This window comes from Brienomyrus brachyistius, chromosome 14 (assembly GCF_023856365.1).
Source record: "Brienomyrus brachyistius isolate T26 chromosome 14, BBRACH_0.4, whole genome shotgun sequence".
In the NCBI taxonomy this organism is placed as follows: Eukaryota; Metazoa; Chordata; class Actinopteri; order Osteoglossiformes; family Mormyridae; genus Brienomyrus; species Brienomyrus brachyistius.
In genome coordinates, this window is record NC_064546.1 from 7,258,577 (window position 1) to 7,275,451 (window position 16,875).

At 40.4% G+C, this 16,875-nt stretch overlaps 1 protein-coding gene and 1 long non-coding RNA gene across 4 annotated transcripts in view; both read right to left on the bottom strand.

Moving 5' to 3' along the window:
• aqr (aquarius intron-binding spliceosomal factor) overlaps positions 1-7,326 on the bottom strand; it is a 49,162-nt gene extending 41,836 nt beyond the window's left edge. For 2 of the 3 annotated variants that reach the window (XM_048974111.1, XM_048974109.1), the window contains exons 1-8: positions 7,183-7,326; positions 6,880-6,972; positions 5,586-5,642; positions 5,469-5,509; positions 5,271-5,306; positions 3,156-3,276; positions 2,004-2,144; positions 640-708 (exon numbers count right to left, since the gene is read on the bottom strand). In XM_048974111.1, coding sequence (XP_048830068.1) covers positions 640-708; positions 2,004-2,144; positions 3,156-3,276; positions 5,271-5,306; positions 5,469-5,509; positions 5,586-5,642; positions 6,880-6,954 — 540 coding nt within the window. In that variant the 5' untranslated portion in view covers positions 6,955-6,972; positions 7,183-7,326. Of the gene's footprint in view, positions 1-639; positions 709-2,003; positions 2,145-3,155; positions 3,277-5,270; positions 5,307-5,468; positions 5,510-5,585; positions 5,643-6,879; positions 6,973-7,109 lie in introns of all 3 variants that reach the window. The other variant, XM_048974110.1, reaches the window with a different exon arrangement.
• Positions 7,327-12,881: 5,555 nt separating this feature from the next.
• On the bottom strand, positions 12,882-16,875 carry LOC125707213 (uncharacterized). Its single transcript, XR_007382248.1, has 3 exons — positions 16,799-16,875; positions 15,290-15,487; positions 12,882-15,194 (listed from the first exon to the last, which is right to left on the bottom strand). It is a non-coding gene; the product is annotated as an uncharacterized LOC125707213 (long non-coding RNA).

Consider the following 16,875-nt stretch of genomic DNA (forward strand, 5'->3'; position numbering starts at 1 on the left):
GTGTAGTGTGAATAGTATGACAATCTAACTTTGAAAGTTACGTAGCGTGAACTTAGCATTAGTTACTTGTGTCCCCACCCCACCCCAAGGAAGGTGTTACCAAATATTCTTTTGTTAGACCAGAAATGGTCCCGATCATCTATAACTCTTCTGAGCTCCTCTGAAATCTCTCTTTTTTTTTTTTATTAAATCTAATGCATTCATACAGAATTCTTTTGTGAAGAGCAAACAATTTATGTGCATGTGGTTCATTTTTTAAAAGCTAGCCATGTAGGTGAACTCAAAGAAACTGATCACAATATCTGATTCCAATTATCTTTTCAAGGTCAATATTCAAGAGGCTCATATGCTTTTTCAATTTTAGAAGTATTTGTAAAAGAAGACTGCCTATATTATACCATTATTAGGAACATCAGATGACATTTTTGGAACCATTTATGCAGAAATCCAGATAATTTCACACGGTTCACACACTTTTTCTCCCAACTGTAAATAATTGTTTTTAATAAGTTTTTATTTTAAATGCTATCAAGACATGCTTAAGGTTGTCTTGGAGTAAATATAAAGCAGTGTGCCTGGTTGCATGTAATCCCAACAGAACATTTGTACACTCTAGCATAGATCAGACAGATTACTCACTGGAATCAGGCAGGTCCACATAGGCAGGCAGACAAGCTTCTGTACTTGTTCTCTAATCAGGTCTACTTCCTACTCAAAGAAAGAGCAAAGAGAAGAAAAACTTGAGGTAAAACAGTGTTACTGTGTACACACACACACACACACACACACCTTAACAAATTAATATAACAGTGCGCACACCACACACAGAGTATAAGGGGGGAAACACAACAGACAAAATATAGTGATATATTATGCATAAAGATAAAATTATGGAATCGCTCAGTGTTGAGAAAAATAAATTATGGAATCATCAACTGAAAACAATCACAATTAGTAAATGTTGCTCCTCCTCTGGCTTTTTTATGCTGGCCTGCATTCTGCATTGAAACAATATTGTACATCAAGCTGGTTCCAACTTTCTTGAATAGCAGCTGACTGATCATCTTTGCAGGAAGGATACTTGTCATGGAACAATTTATTATAAATTTTTTTTTTTTTATTTCCACCATACATTTTCAATCGGACCTGTCCGGCATATTGAATATACTATTAAAACATTTTTACATACATGGCACCCCCAAGTTCAGCTTTACAAGGGATGACCAATGATGTAACATCCTTATGTTCTAAAACAGGGGTGCCCACATTTTTTTCAGTTTGCGACCCACTTATAAGTGACCAGGTCAAAATGATCTCCCTACTATAAAAATGCAAAACATATACTTATTTATAGATATGCCAAGTATTCTTTATTAGTATTATTTTATATCATTATTCTTATTATTATTATTAATTTCCCTTTGGGATAAATAATTTAATTGAATTGTGATTTTAGTTCCTTCACCTTTCTCGGCTTGCTTTTCAGAGGGATGTTAATGTCGTAGTTTTTATGAATAGCTCCACATTTCCCTTCTTCGGAATAGCAATAGCAGACTGACAGATGATGCAAACGCACTTCGAATATGACATTGTGAAAAAGAAACTCCACCTTCCATTCCATATGGAAGTGGTAGGTTTTTGGCTTCTTACTTGGTCCAGCTCCCCCATTCATTTTTATATCCTTTCTTAAGTTTAGTAGAAATACATTGGAGGCGACTCAGTCATTTTCTGTAGTTTGGCAGCAGCAGTCGTGGTTGAACGCGTAATCCATTATCTATTTTTTTATGCCATGCAATCTACCCACTCTACCTTTGCGATCAACCAGTAGATTGCGACCGACGTACTGGGCACCCCTGTTCTAAAACATCTAATAAAACACCATAATACATTAAATTTCCACCAGAAGCATCCAAAACAATCCCTAAAAGCATTTCAATTTTCAATTTTATTTGTAAAGTGCATTTTGACATCACATTATCCCTACCCAAAGCAGATATACATACCAGGCTGTTGAAACAGTGGTCAAGGAAGAGCAACAACACTGTCTGCTCTTGTAAGGATAAACCGGGTTTGTCTTCAGTCACTAAAACTTCCAACACCCGATTGAAGAAATATGGGAAGTGCTGGGGTTTCCTCTTAAAAACCTGGACAAACAAGTGGTGGGGATGGGTTAACCAGTGGGTGGGGGAATAAAAAGACTTACATGTCAGAGAGATAGACGATTTATATACATGCACTCGTGTGCATGTCCGTGCAAGCGCGCGCGCACACACACACACAAACACAAAGTTATGAAAGTGGAGAAAAAACATAAAATACCATTTTCTCATGATAATGGAATACATTTCCCCAAGATCTCTTTACTTCTTCAATGTAAACTGAACTGCATAAAAGCTAGCAGCCATGCTGCTAAATTATTTAATAAATAGAAACAATGTCAGTATCTCAAGAAAATGAACATAATTTACTCATGATGATGGAGTAATTACAAGGACACAAATAATGTTTTGTCTGTAATGTCTAATGACAATCACAAATAATGTCTAATGTTTTGCATTATACAGCCACAGCGTGTCATTGGTGGAGATATTCTGTATGAAATGACAGAACAGCAGGAGTATATTGATCAGAGTCTCACATTTCTGTTCAATCAACACTTGATTCCAGCTGAAATAGCTTTATAACTTGCTTTGGAAACCAGGCCTTGTCTCTTTGTTGCACAGCTAATCTACAAGCATAATTCCCTCTCCAATGAAACAGAAAGGACTTTCACTGCCCACAAGTAATAGTACTTATTTTGAAGCTGTGTTGTAAGATTGAGGACAATGTACAGGATGGGGGGGTCTATAATTTTGGTTTAGTTCATGAGTAATGTATTTTATTTATGACATAAATAAATGCGAAATAATCAAATTCATAATTGTTCATTTGTAGTATCTGATTATATGAAACGATGCACAAAATTCAATAATTCCAGCATAATTTGACTTGGATTCAAGAAAAAGACCTGCCAAAATCTGACTTTGGACATCATGTTAAAATGCCCTTGGCAGATACACAGCTAGATGTATGCATTCTTTCTAAATCACAGGTGTTACTCATGGGAAAGAAAAACTTTTGTTATAATGTCTTGTTACATCAAGAGAATTCCCTACCTCCCATGCAGGAACATTTTCCCGGAATTTTTCATTCACAATGCAGCATATGGACATGAGATAGGCATTACTGGATACATCAGGGTTGTAATTCACCCACAGGTAGTTTTCCAGGTACTGACTAAAACAGAGACAAAACACATTATACACAGTGTTGTGTAGTGACAGATTACATGTAATTTAATTACAAAAACCAAGTAACTAGATTTTGTACTGTCGGAAACATCATCATTGTATTCCTCAGACAGTCTAGGCCACATAAGGTGTAGTCATCCCACACACACACACACACAACTTCCGTTAACCTCCATGTAAAAATTAATTTCTTGAAGTACTGAATGGACCACCTGGAAATGCAGTAGTTAAATGCATGAATCCTTGTTGTGATATTTACGTCCAAAAGTATGCTTATAAATTTACTGCACATTCCACTTATAGCTCTGGAGACCATTCGATATATTTTTTTCCCAAAATCTGCATTATTAAATCTAGGTTTAACCTTGGTTTTGCTGGCAGAATGCTACACTGTGGGGTAGATTGCTTCCAGGCTCAAAGTTTCTAAGACAGCAGTACACAAGAACAAGTTGAAGTAGGAAACATTGGGAATGACCAAAAACCAGCCAGGAAGAGGGCAGAAGCAACTTTCTAATGCAAAAGATGACCATCAATTTATTTAACAGTTTTTTATAAATGGTAACCTTCAAAAGAATGGGAAACATTAAGTCCAGGTGCAAAGTGCACCACTAGAACAGTTTATATCAGGCTCCTAGAAGCAGGACTGAAGTCCCATAAAGCAAGGAAGAAGCCCTTTATTAATGAAAAACAGAGAAGAACAATGATGAAGTTTGCAAAAAAATATATTTTCTCCCCACAGACACACATCCATAAACTGAGAAATGAAACTGTGGTCGCTTAATTTTTTCCAAAGCTGTATATGACAATTTGCAGAATCTTTCCCCATCAATTAGATGATTACTTGCATTTATTTGTGTATGTTTTAATGTCAATTATTCATATTAATGTTTAAATATTTGTATTGTATTTATTACTATTTGAATTAGGACCTAAATTTTCTGCAGCATAAATGGAGACCAAAGGAACTGCAAGGGGGTGTTGGTGCCATCTTTTTTCAGATTGAAAGTGGAGCTGGGGGTTCTACTAGATGATGTTTAAACAATTTTGCAGTCTTCGCAGTTTTAGTTGGCAAAAGAATTTACATTACACAGCAGGTCTGTTGCATGTTGAATTTTAAATTGCCAAAGCACCACAACACCACTGTTTTTCTACCGTGTTCATTCACAGTATACTATATACTTTAAGATTCATTATTTTTATTTGCAACATACATTAATATAGAAGTAGAGCAACAGTGAAATCAAATTTCCGTTACTCCAAACTGTGCAATAAACAAGGTAGAAGGATAACCAAATACATTTTTAAAAGTATAGAAAGATATAACAAAGATTACAGAATATTTTATGTGCAGGTCATAGCTTATTTAAAAGGTATTGTAGATGCTAAGCTATCACTTAATACACCGACACGAAGTTTCCTCTGAGGGAATGATTCTCATATCCAAAACCGTAGCATGTGGTATGCTCCGCTAAGTTAATCAAGCTTGTTGTGGGATTTTCTGGCATAAACTGTCCGTTCTTAAGACTACCATATGATTGTTTGGAATTGCCTTTGCTTCTATGATGTGTGCTATCAAGCAATGATCCTAATTGACAGTATATCGATATTTCTCAATTTATTAGTTAAGTTGATATCACACAGCCCCACTGCAAAACCAATAACAATTAGCTCTGTTAAATGTAGAGATGCAATCAAAATGTAATCATAGCAGAGTACACATTTTAAGTCATACAACAGATTACATTTTTAGTCTTGTAATTTGGAATCTGTACGATTTAACTTCAGAAAAACAATATACCCACCACTGGTTATACACAACACCAATAGTTATAAGCATGTATAAGCAGTGGTGCTATGTATAACCAGTAGTGGGTAGATTACTTTTCTGAAGTTAACTCGTACAGATTCCAAATGACAAAACTAAAAATGTAATCCATTGTCAGATAAGTGAAAATATTCAATTTAGGTCCACACACTTACCTAAATTCCAGTAGCATGATTTTTCTGATTGCAAATCTAAATTATACATAAAAAAAAAATCATTTCCATTCTGCAACAAGTAAAATCTAAAGTTAAAAAGTACTAAACATTTCAGTATCGCTATAAACTGCATATTACAAATTTATTTTTTTTCATACTATGAAATATATATGCACTTGATCTTTTTTGTATACTCACTTGGACTTCAGAATTTCAGTCAGATAAATATTTTCTATCACCTGAGGAAAAAAAAAAGCATTTAGATGGAGCAGAGAGAAGTTCTGCTAAACTGAAGCCACAAAATAATAAACCTACCTTCAGCTCGAAAGGTAATTTTTCAGTCACATGGGGTGCCCAGTATTTATTAGCCAACTGCAGAAGGAAAAAAATTTAATTGACTTAGTAGCACATTGTGGACTCACTCATACATGTCTGTCTCACTTGTCTGTACTGTTTGGTGTCTTCATCTGGTTCATACTTCTCTGGTTGTAGTAGTTTTTGCATTTTATCTGTAATAAAATGATACACACACTTTCCAGCAACCTCATGACCCCCCATGCTCTCACAATCCGTCTGCTGACTTCATAGGAAGAGTCACCATTACAGACACGAATGTCATTGCTGAGGCAAGTGAGCCTCTCGACAAGGTCAACATTCTCCACGCAGACAGACATACTACTGATGACTGTGCCCAAGAAGTCATTAAAGGCCTGGGACACAAGGATTGCAAGTGTCAGGGACACTCACAATCAATGACACTCAGACTCCTCACTCAGTCTCTTGAGGTCCCTGATCAGAGCCTCCATTGACTCAGCAAAGAACACAGCATCGTTAGCAAAGTCAAGATCAAGACGTTGGACTTAGGGCTTCCCCATGTATTAAATACTGTGGAAACTGCTTTGTGTGATGATGGTTTTAGCGATCAACTTACAATAAAGAGGTATTTCACTTACAGTGTTCATTGAAGTTTTTTTTTTTTTTGAAATACATGACGTGAAAAAAATTAATTAATTTACTTTGATAGCCCTACTTTGCCATGCGGTAACCTGTTTGCTTCTGGCTAGCTGCTGCATGAAAACATGAAACGGAAAACATGACGGGATAAAAACAGATTACATTTCTAGTCTTGTAATTTGGAAGCTGTACCAGTTAACCTCAGAAAAGTAATCTACCTACCACTGGGTATACACAGCACCAATAGTTATAAGCGTATATTTTACACAACACAATTTAAAAAAATGCATAGTGAAATATTTGAGGATCATTGTACATATCTGTGGATTGTCTTCTGTGGGGTAGAAATAATAAAATCCAATATGTACTTACATATAACTGTACCCAGGCACGGAAACATAAACAGCCATGACATTAATGAAGAGACTGATACAAATCAGTGCTGAGTTGCAAGAGGATTCAAAGTATAGGACTTATTTTAATAGCGTAATGTCCATTCAAATCTATGGGTAGATTTTTTTTGTTCGCAAAGTAGCAAAAACCGACAGATATAAATGAAAACTTCTGTTACGCTAAAATTTTGACAAGGCAGCAAAAAAAAATGACATAACTCCGGAATACATTTCTAAAGTAACCCTCCCAACCCTGTGTATACCTGAGTGACATGCTCTGCGTTGATCTGAGACACAGACGGCGCGGATGTCGTTTTCACGTGGGTACCTTTATCCATATTTGCACGTCAGTGTTTCTAAAAGAAAGCAAATATTGTGAAACTATAAATATGATATAGAAATAGTACCATTGGCAATTATTTACACAAACTTCATTTTCAATTTGAGTTTAAATTAAAGTACCTCACAACATGCTAGCAACACGTATAACTACCTTTCATTTAACTGAACAGCTAGCCACAAAGCTCCAAAACATAACCTGCAGTATATCCATAACGGCAACTTACTTGCGGAAAGTAAAGTGGAAAAACTCTACATCAGTTATTCAGTACCTTAACATTAAAACAACTTAGACAATCAAAAACAAAACTATTTAGCGGGAGCGTAATGGACGATTTTACTGCGACAAATTTCCTGTGCGCACTTTAATGTGTCCGTACTTCACAGCGGACATTGAAAAACAGTTCCTACACGTCATGAACGCAATACGTCAGTCACACAAAATTATAAATTGTTTCAGGTGGACTATAGAAACACAATTTAACACTAGAACATATGCAAATTGGTACCACATTTAAAAACAAACAAACAATAATTTGCTTTGGGGGGTATTTTTTCGTACGTGGATTACTCGTTTAGCCGGATGTAATTGCTGACGATTTGGCATGATCCTGGATCTGTTGGTTTTTCGAAACTCTTGCTGGGTGTATTGTCATAGCAGCACATTCAAATCCTCAAATGTTCTATGTAAACAAGGATTAGCTCACACACTTAATCAGTCTCCGTGCATGGAAATCCGTTCAATCATGGCCTCGCCACTCATGGATGAACGACCAATTGCAATCGGCGCACAAATAATAATAAGGGAACTTCATATAGAGAGGGTTTTGCGCGATTAGCAAGATCCTTTATTGCTCCTGAAGGAAATTCTTTTCGAGAGATACCGCTTTAGCCGAGGGGGAATATGATTCCTTAGGTAAGGGACAAAACATGTCTCACATAAAAAAGTCTTCTTTATGTTAAAATTGAAAAAATATATATTAATAATAAAAACACTGCAAAAGTAAAATCTGTCACACTTGTGCATACTTATGAAATTGATATAATATATTAGAAAAGATATCGCAATTTGTTGAAATACAAGTTCTGTACTAAGAAAGTACATGCAATCTGACCTGTCCTCAGCAGGACATTACAATGTTTAACTTCCCAAAAAAATATTAAAAAGTGCTACAAAGTGGATGAATGTTAATGTCAAATTAACTGAAGCATTGAATAGAATATGAAATGTAATATCTAAGTACTTTAAATTATATTATCCATTTAAAAAATGTTTATAATAGTGTGTCCTCATATTCAGTTAGCTCCGTCTGATTTTTTGCTGGACCATGACTTTGCCTAATTTGTTCAGGAAAAGTCTGGATGGCTATAACCTGCAGGACCCCATTAGCTTTTCCTGCTATTGATGGGTTCGTTTTTCACTCGGAACTCGGAAATTCTGAGTTGAGTGACATAACGTCCCATAAGAGGGTCCAGCTGCAGATGACTGTAGAGTGGAGGTCCACAGGAAATATGTCATCTCCACAGGAAACACGTGATCTTTAAGAACGCAAAGTGGGGCTAATCTTTACGACGTAAAGTGGAGCTCCACAGGAAACACGCGACCTCCACTCTGTTACAGTAGAACGTCAGTTGTAAAATTCTGGCGAATAAACACGTTTTTGTTCATTATACAAAAGTTTGTATATGTGTGTATATATATGTCACGATCGGTGGTTGCGATCGCTGGGTGAAGCGGGTGATCGCACGGGCAGGAAGCAGGCAGGCAGGCGGAATACGGGGAAAAACGGGGATTTATTGACGGGCAGGACCAAAGGGGGTAAAACGCAGGCACTGACATCAACAAACATCAGTAACATCAATGACGGACAATGAACTAAGGCAAGACATGGACTGAAATAGACAGGACTGGGCGAATATAATCGGACACAGCTGGGCAAGATCAGGGAATCATAATCAGGGGGCGTGGCACACACGAGGATCGGACGAGCCGGGCGTGTGTGTGTGTATGTGTGTCTATATATATATATACACACACTTCTTTCTGTTTTACTTGCGCAAGGGTGCCCACTTCAGGTGCAACAGACAGTATCTGCGCCTCTGTTGAGTGTCACACCGGACAGTCCCTTGGCTTCTTTATTTATAGGGTAGGGGAGGGGTTACATGGGTCTTGTCTTTAACTAGTCAATGCTGTGTGAGGCCTCCGTGAAACAGGGTTAATACAAAGCATTACATATCTCAAGGTGGGCCCCCTGCTATGTTGACAGAATCTGTTTCCTTTCTCAAGGTCTCTTATTCCTGCGTCACAATCTGGTAGGCCCCTGTGAGGACATCTTGTCTGCAACCCTTTCTGGGCCATGGGTTAGTTGTTAAGGGTTGCACGTACACATATAGGAGGATAATAATATGATAAAATACACAGATACACTCTAACAGTCCCTCCTGTTTATCATGTTAATTATACATTTGCTGTGATATAAAAAGAGACAAGGGTGTAGCATCTCTAAACTTCGGGACTGGGCCATGCCGGTGAGGATTTCGGCCCGTCCGTCATGGTGCGTCATGCATCCACCCCTGCTCCTCTTCATCTGCATCTGTTTCCATGTTTTGGGTGAGGGACAAAAACATATTCTCCTGGGCTCGGAAAGCAGAGCTCAGGGCAGAATTAATCATTATACGAAAACAAGGTATCACTGTGATACAACAACAGAAGAACATCACAAAGAATGCAAAAAATGGTATACTCAATTTGAGTAATATGGACCACCAAGCCCCGGTAGTGAACCAGGACATCCAATAGTCGTTCTGCGTCCTTGTGTCGGTGGTCATAGCAATTTGCAAGTCCTTCAGCCTTTGCATTGTCTTAGTCATGTTGGGTGAATGCACATTGTCAGGAATGTATGTACAACAGGTTTGGTTCAACAGCACGCACACTCCTCCTTGCGCTGCAGTGAGGAGATCTAGCGCCATGCGATTCTGTATCACCATTTGCCTTTGTAGCAGTTAGTCAAATTCTTATTGGATACCACATCATATACATATCGATACCAATAGTTCCGTAGGAATGGATGGGTTTCGTCTCCTTTTATGCTAGTGAGGTGCACTCCGTCCGGAGTCCACCTTTTCTTCTCCTGCACCTCAGTGTCTGGTACCAGCCATAGAATCAACATTACCATAAGACAGAAAAGACTTCCCAATATTCCCTTAGCCCACCATGGACACCCTACCAGAGCCATCCTAAAGGAGTACAGTTCAGCTGTTTTCTTCACCGGGTTGAGACAACGAAAACCTATTGTTTCTTCGTGCCTTTGTAGCGGACTTCCACTGTTACTCCGCGAATGAGGCGTCTGGTAAGGGCAGAATGAGCAGTGGGACACCAGGCATTTGGCAACTGTGATTGCATCGCAATGTTTTACTGGGTATATCTCCACCCACTTTGAAAAAGTGTCTATTATCACTAGGCAGTATTTCACTCCCTGTGACCATGTTAATTCCACAAAGTCCATAGGTATTGCCTGAAACAGTTGTGTAGGGTTAGGGAATTGGCCTCGTTTGGGTCTTAGATTGCCCTGCGCATTATGTTTACAACATATAAGGCATGCTCTACAGTAGTTTTTTGCAAAATTGGAAAAATTTATAGTGTAAAAATGTTGTTGTATTATATGTACCATCCCTCCTGTTGAGACATGGGTTACCCCATGACTCACAACCGCGGCGGTTTTATACAGGCTGCGGGGTAAGATAGGTTTTCCGTCTAACTTGAATAGGTCTTTCTCTTGTGTGGCTCCTCGCGGAATCCACTTGTCTTTCTCTGACGTAGGAGCTTGTTGTTGTGCATCATATAGTACATCTTGTTCTATAAGGAATAACCCCTTCTCTGTTTTTTCTGGCGTTTGCTGGGCTGCTGCCTTTGCGGCTTGGTCAGCAAACGCATTGCCTTTCGTTTCCTCTGAATTATCAGTCTGGTGTGCTTTGCATTTACATAACGCGAGTGTCTTTGGTTTTTGTACAACGTCTAACAATCGAAGTAGAAGTGCTGTGTGTGTCAAGGTTGTTCCTTGGGAGCTTTTAAATCCTCTATTTTTCCATACTGCTGCATAGTGGTGTACTGCAGAAAACACGTATTGACTGTCCGTATATACTGTAATCTCCTGTCCTTCATGTATTTCACAGGCTCTGATTACAGCATATAATTCTGCTGCTTGGGCTGAGCATGTGGATGGTAAGGCTCCTGCCTCTATTACTTTGTCTTTAGTCACAACTGCGTATCCAACCTTATTTTTCCCGTATCTGTCTTTGGCTGCAGAGCCATCGACAAATAAGGTTATGGCGCTTGGAATTGGAGTTAGTGCAATGTCAGCGCGAGGTTTTGTCTGTTCCTGTATTTCAGTTTTGCAGGAATGTGCTTGTCCATCTGTTTCTAAGGGGAGAAGTGTACTGGGGTTCAGTGGACCGCATCTCTGTAGGGTTATATTTGGTTGCGAAAGCAGGAGTGATACCAAGGTTAAATGTCTAGTATGTGTCAAGAACGGTAATGGTGTTTGCAATAATATGTGAGATACCGCATGTGGCACTTTTAAGGTCAAAGGGTGGCATAACACTAATTCTGCTGATATTTTTACTGCCTCAGCAGCTACCGCGCAGGCTTGTAAGCAATTTAGGAATCCTGCGGCCACAACGTCTAACCGTTTGGAGTAAAACGCTAACGGTCTGTGTTTCGACCCGAAGGGTTGGGTAAGCACGGCTTTCATATACCCGTCTTGTGCATCTACACACAGTGTGAATGGTAGGTCGTAATTTGGTAAGGCCAGCACTACATCCGTCTGTAACATGTGTTTCAGTCTGCTGAACGCCGCTTCTCCTTCGGGGGTCCATTGTATATGGTTTTTAAGGGTCATGTCTTTCCCATATATTAACTCCTGTAAGGGTTGTGCTAACGCTGCGTAGTCTGGTAGCCATTCCCTACAATAATTACACAACCCGAGGAAAGACATCATCTGTTTCTTTGTTACTGGTTTAGGAGCTGTTTTAATGGCTTGTTTACGAGTATCTAAAAGTGCTTTCCCATCCCCGGTAAGATAATGGCCTACGTATTTCACTCTTTCCTGACAGTATTGTAATTTCTCCTTTGAGGCCTTGTGTCCCGTTTTGTACAAATGTTGGAGCACTGCCAAGGTCGTCTGTCTGCAATGTTCCTTTGAGTCTGCTGCTATCAGAATGTCATCCACGTATAGCAGGATCTGACTGTGCGCTGGCACTGGGCACGTTTGCATAGAATGGCGTAGCGCCATAGTGTATACATGAGGGCTCTCGGAAAACCCTTGTGGTAGCCGGGTATACGTGTATTTCTTCCCTTTATACGTAAACCCAAACAGATTCTGTGAGTCTTTATGAAGTGGACTAATATTGTGGCTGGTGGGGCCTGGCCCTCTTCACCTGGGGCTGTACGGGGATTTGCAACCTCTACCATGGGAGCAAGCAATTCGGATTCATCTTCGGATTCCGATCGGTGCCATTGTGTTTTTTTTTTATTCTCGGGATTTATTCGCATTCGTAAATGCGGGTCTGTCGCTCTCGTTTGGTGTGGCCTTGCACTCCCTCCTTCAGCTCCCCGCACAGCAGGAAGTGGGAGGTCTGGCATGTTATGATATAGTGGGGGTTGCTGTAGTACTGGTGGGCCGTCCGCTGGTGTCTGCGGGGGAGCAGATGGCGGTGTTTCCTCGTCTACGTTAACAAGGGCCGCTTGCAGCGTCTCCTTTTTCTTTTCCTGTTTCTTTTTCCTGGCCATATCTCGAAGTTTGCTTTGTTCTAACCATGCGTTAGATAAGACATATTCTCGCCTTTTCTGCACTCTATCTTTGCCCGTACAGCGGCTCGACATCATTTCTAATTTCAGTTCTGTTTGTAATTTCAGAATACCCTCTGTATTCAGAGTTCCTGAAAACCCATGCTTTTTTCGCCACTTTTGGTTGCTTATTATTCCTGCCCCCTCCTTATATTTTTCCATGAATTTCTCATCACCCGCCAATTCTACCTTGCTTTGACTCTGTCCCATTATTGTATATACAAAAAATAATAACCCCTAAGTGCAAGTCCCTGGCATGAGACCTCGGGAGGACACTGGCACGGCCTTCTACTGTCCTCTAAAGAGACAGCGGTGTCAGTTTTCAGGGATGAAACCCGTCCTTTTTCCCTTGGTCACCAGTATGTTGTTGCACCTAGGTCGGGTGTATGGGGCCACTAATGCCCTCTCACTCACACCCGCTTTCCCTGCTGCAGCGTCGTGCTTCTCACCTGGTCCTTCCTTTATGACGAAGTGGTTCTAGTTCTTGTCCGGGGACCCGTCAGGCGCCAGCCCAGCCGTCAGGGAACGGTTCTAACCACCGGCCTGTGGCGAATTCACGTCGCAGGTCTTTCACTCACTCCCTATGAGCGAGACTGTCGACAGCTTTCGGTGTCGTTCGTCGGCGGACTGGTCGGCGCCCTCTGGTATCTCTCTCCGGATCCGGCTCGAAGGACCAATTTATGTTAGGAGAAAGCGCCGTAGCTTTCACTCCTACAATCTAGTTATGTTGGAGAAAGCGCCGTAGCTTTCACTCCTACAATCTCCTGTGTGAGGAAGCGCCGCAGCTTACCACTCACACACTTCCACTTATAGGACCCAGGAATAATCGAGACAGCACACGTCTTTCTGTTTTACTTGCGCAAGGGTGCCCACTTCAGGTGCAACAGACAGTATCTGCGCCTCTGTTGAGTGTCACACCGGACAGTCCCTTGGCTTCTTTATTTATAGGGTAGGGGAGGGGTTACATGGGTCTTGTCTTTAACTAGTCAATGCTGTGTGAGGCCTCCGTGAAACAGGGTTAATACAAAGCATTACATATCTCAAGGTGGGCCCCCTGCTATGTTGACAGAATCTGTTTCCTTTCTCAAGGTCTCTTATTCCTGCGTCACAATCTGGTAGGCCCCTGTGAGGACATCTTGTCTGCAACCCTTTCTGGGCCATGGGTTAGTTGTTAAGGGTTGCACGTACACATATAGGAGGATAATAATATGATAAAATACACAGATACACTCTAACAGTTTCAAAGACACAGTTTGGCATGTGTATGCCTGTGTGAGAGAACACATGGTCAACTTACCACAGACAACAATGGTTGGTGTCAAGGGAACTTGGTCCATCTGCACCTCCTCCGCCAGGCATGTGTCTTCCACGTATGTGAACATCACGTCTTCCTTCTCGTCGAAGTAAGACAACAGGAGCAACACCATCTCCAACACATCGCCTGAGGGCCCTGTGTGCTCTCTCCTCATCAGCTGAATGTTTGTAAAAGATTGGACTAGCCTCTTTGACTTGTTCACAGCAACTGTTTCCAAGTAATTTAAGAGTCGTTCCCCCTTTAGGTCCAAATTCCTAACAAATGTCTCTTTCAGACTAACTCCAGTGAGCTCTTCAAAGTGAACAGCCATGCCTATCTCATCAAACAAAAATGGCCAGTCTTCCAATAAGTATTTGATTTCTTTCCCGTTGTTGACCTCTTTGCGTTGGGTGTAGAATGTCGACCTGGTGAGCTGTTTAACCACATCCTGGTTTGGGGCATTTTGTTTAGACAGGCTTTTCAGTTTGTCTCTGCTCTGCTGTTGGCTCTCTGCAGTCTCCCCAAGGGGCATGAACTTCATTTCCCATTTGATGCAACCATAGGTCTCCTGGATTGGAGCTCTTTTTTCAGCAGGCATTTCATCCGTGTCAGACTCTGCGTGCAGTTTTCTTTTTCTTCTTTTTGGTGTTGTGGAGCGTTTTGCATTTTCAATTCTATTTTGGAGCTGTTTTACGAGGGAATGGTACCCTGACCCAATTATGTCCCCTTCAATTACATCCTGCAGTGATTTGGGATATGTAGCCACTATTTTTTGGCCACAATAGTGCTGTGCCTTTTACTTATGTCTGGTGACTTCTGCATCATTTCCCGTACCACAATCCTCACCATCTCCCTCCTCTTCTGTGGACTTGGACGCTTCCCTCTCTCTAAGGACTGGATCAATTCTTCTGGAAACTTCTTCCATGGAATGTCAAAAGTATCTGCCCAGTCAACATCTGGGCTGTGAGAGGCACTGCAAGAGGTTGATATTGGTGAGAGAGACTGAGAGGATGAAGAAGGTCCTGGTGAGACTGAGGGAAGAGATGAAGCACCTTCCTGGATGCTGAATGAACTGTTGCTATCCTGGGTAGTATCCTGGCCTTTAAAATACACACAAATACACAAAAGATTATTAGGGACATACACATTTCAGATCAATGTTATTTCCTTTTATGGCTGGCTGCATCATACTTACATTTTACCTTCCATGCAGCCACAGCTTTCCGTGCTTGAATGGGTCTTAGCGCTGACAATAAATCTGCCTCTGTTACATACTGCAAGTCAGAGTATGTCTCTACCCCCTGTGCTAACAGTGTTTCCACTAACATGTCTTTTGCCACATCAAATAGGTCAGGCAGGACCTCACGGATGGAATCGTGTAGAAAAGCCATTTCTTCATTATAGGGAAAATAAAAAAAAACCAATCATACATTTAGCTCACATTTCTAGCAAGCATATTAACTATATAAATGTTCACCTATAAACTATACACATAAGTACCGGCCATTATACCTATAACAAGTCATGGCTTACTGGTTGACGCAGTGTGTCTGATAGCATGCTGTAGATAGACATTTTATCTACAGTACAGTGTGTGTGGAAATTCACTGTGACAATATACTATGCTTTAATGGAATGACTCGGTGCCCATTGATGATGTACGACTTTAAGGGATAAAAATCTACCAAATTAGTGATGTTAAGGCACAGCAACTGTGCAGTCAGTTTTGTTACAGAGTACATGTGATATTCATTGTTATACTCAGATGTGTGCATGTCCAACACAAAATAAACAGTTGCATCATGTTGGATTAAAATGACAACAAGCTCTCCAAACTCCATGGACTCATCATTTTTTGTAATGAGGAAATCTCCCTTCTTATATGATGTGCCCTTATACTGGATGTCTGTGGAGACACATGTGTCATTTTCAGAAAAGCCAAAATCTGTAACAGCATGCTTAATTGCATCACTGTAAAGGCTGGGGACAAAAGTACAACTGTTTTTCACATGTAACAACTGACTGCATCCTAGTCCAGCCAATAGATATGCCTAAAACATTTGATGTCTTTCAGATAAAGTAAGACAGATGTTTTTAAAGTTTTTCAAATGCCTTGCGCACCTTTTGAAATAGGCATGCTTGCTTTCAAACCGCATTGTCCATAGTCTGATAAGTGGGCCAAATTTTAGAATTAGTGCGGGATAATGCCGCAAGTAATGATGTTTTGGCTTTAGGTGATTCTCAGGAAACAAGCCCTTTCTTGAATCCAAATAGTCTTGGATTGTGATTTCAAGATAAGCAACCTGTGGCACGGAAATCTTCTGAGCACAGACCAAATCCACAACATCTTTAAGCTGTAGCGTTAACTGCCACACATCATCATCTGGATCTTGCACCTTATCACCAATCAGCACAGGCAACAACCTCAAAAAATTCCAATTTTGCACAGCCTGACCAGAGAGTTTGCATGCAACGGGGTTGACACTGCATGGTTTAGTGAGGGCATCAGATCCTTTATATTTAAATTGTTTGATTCGCCGATTCAAAATTGAGTATGTAAACCATTTTTTGTTTTTATGAAATACTTCAAGAAGAGTGCAACATCATAGGATACGATACCCTCAAATAAGTCGTGGCCCAAGCAAGGTGGAAGACCCGGCTGACATACATGAAAGGATTCCAAATTATTGAAAACGGAATTTACCTTAATTCCTTTGACGTCTCTGATGCCTTCTGCTTGTAGGTGTCCAAGAGCTGCCTCGTAATTGTCTGGGTTGCGCT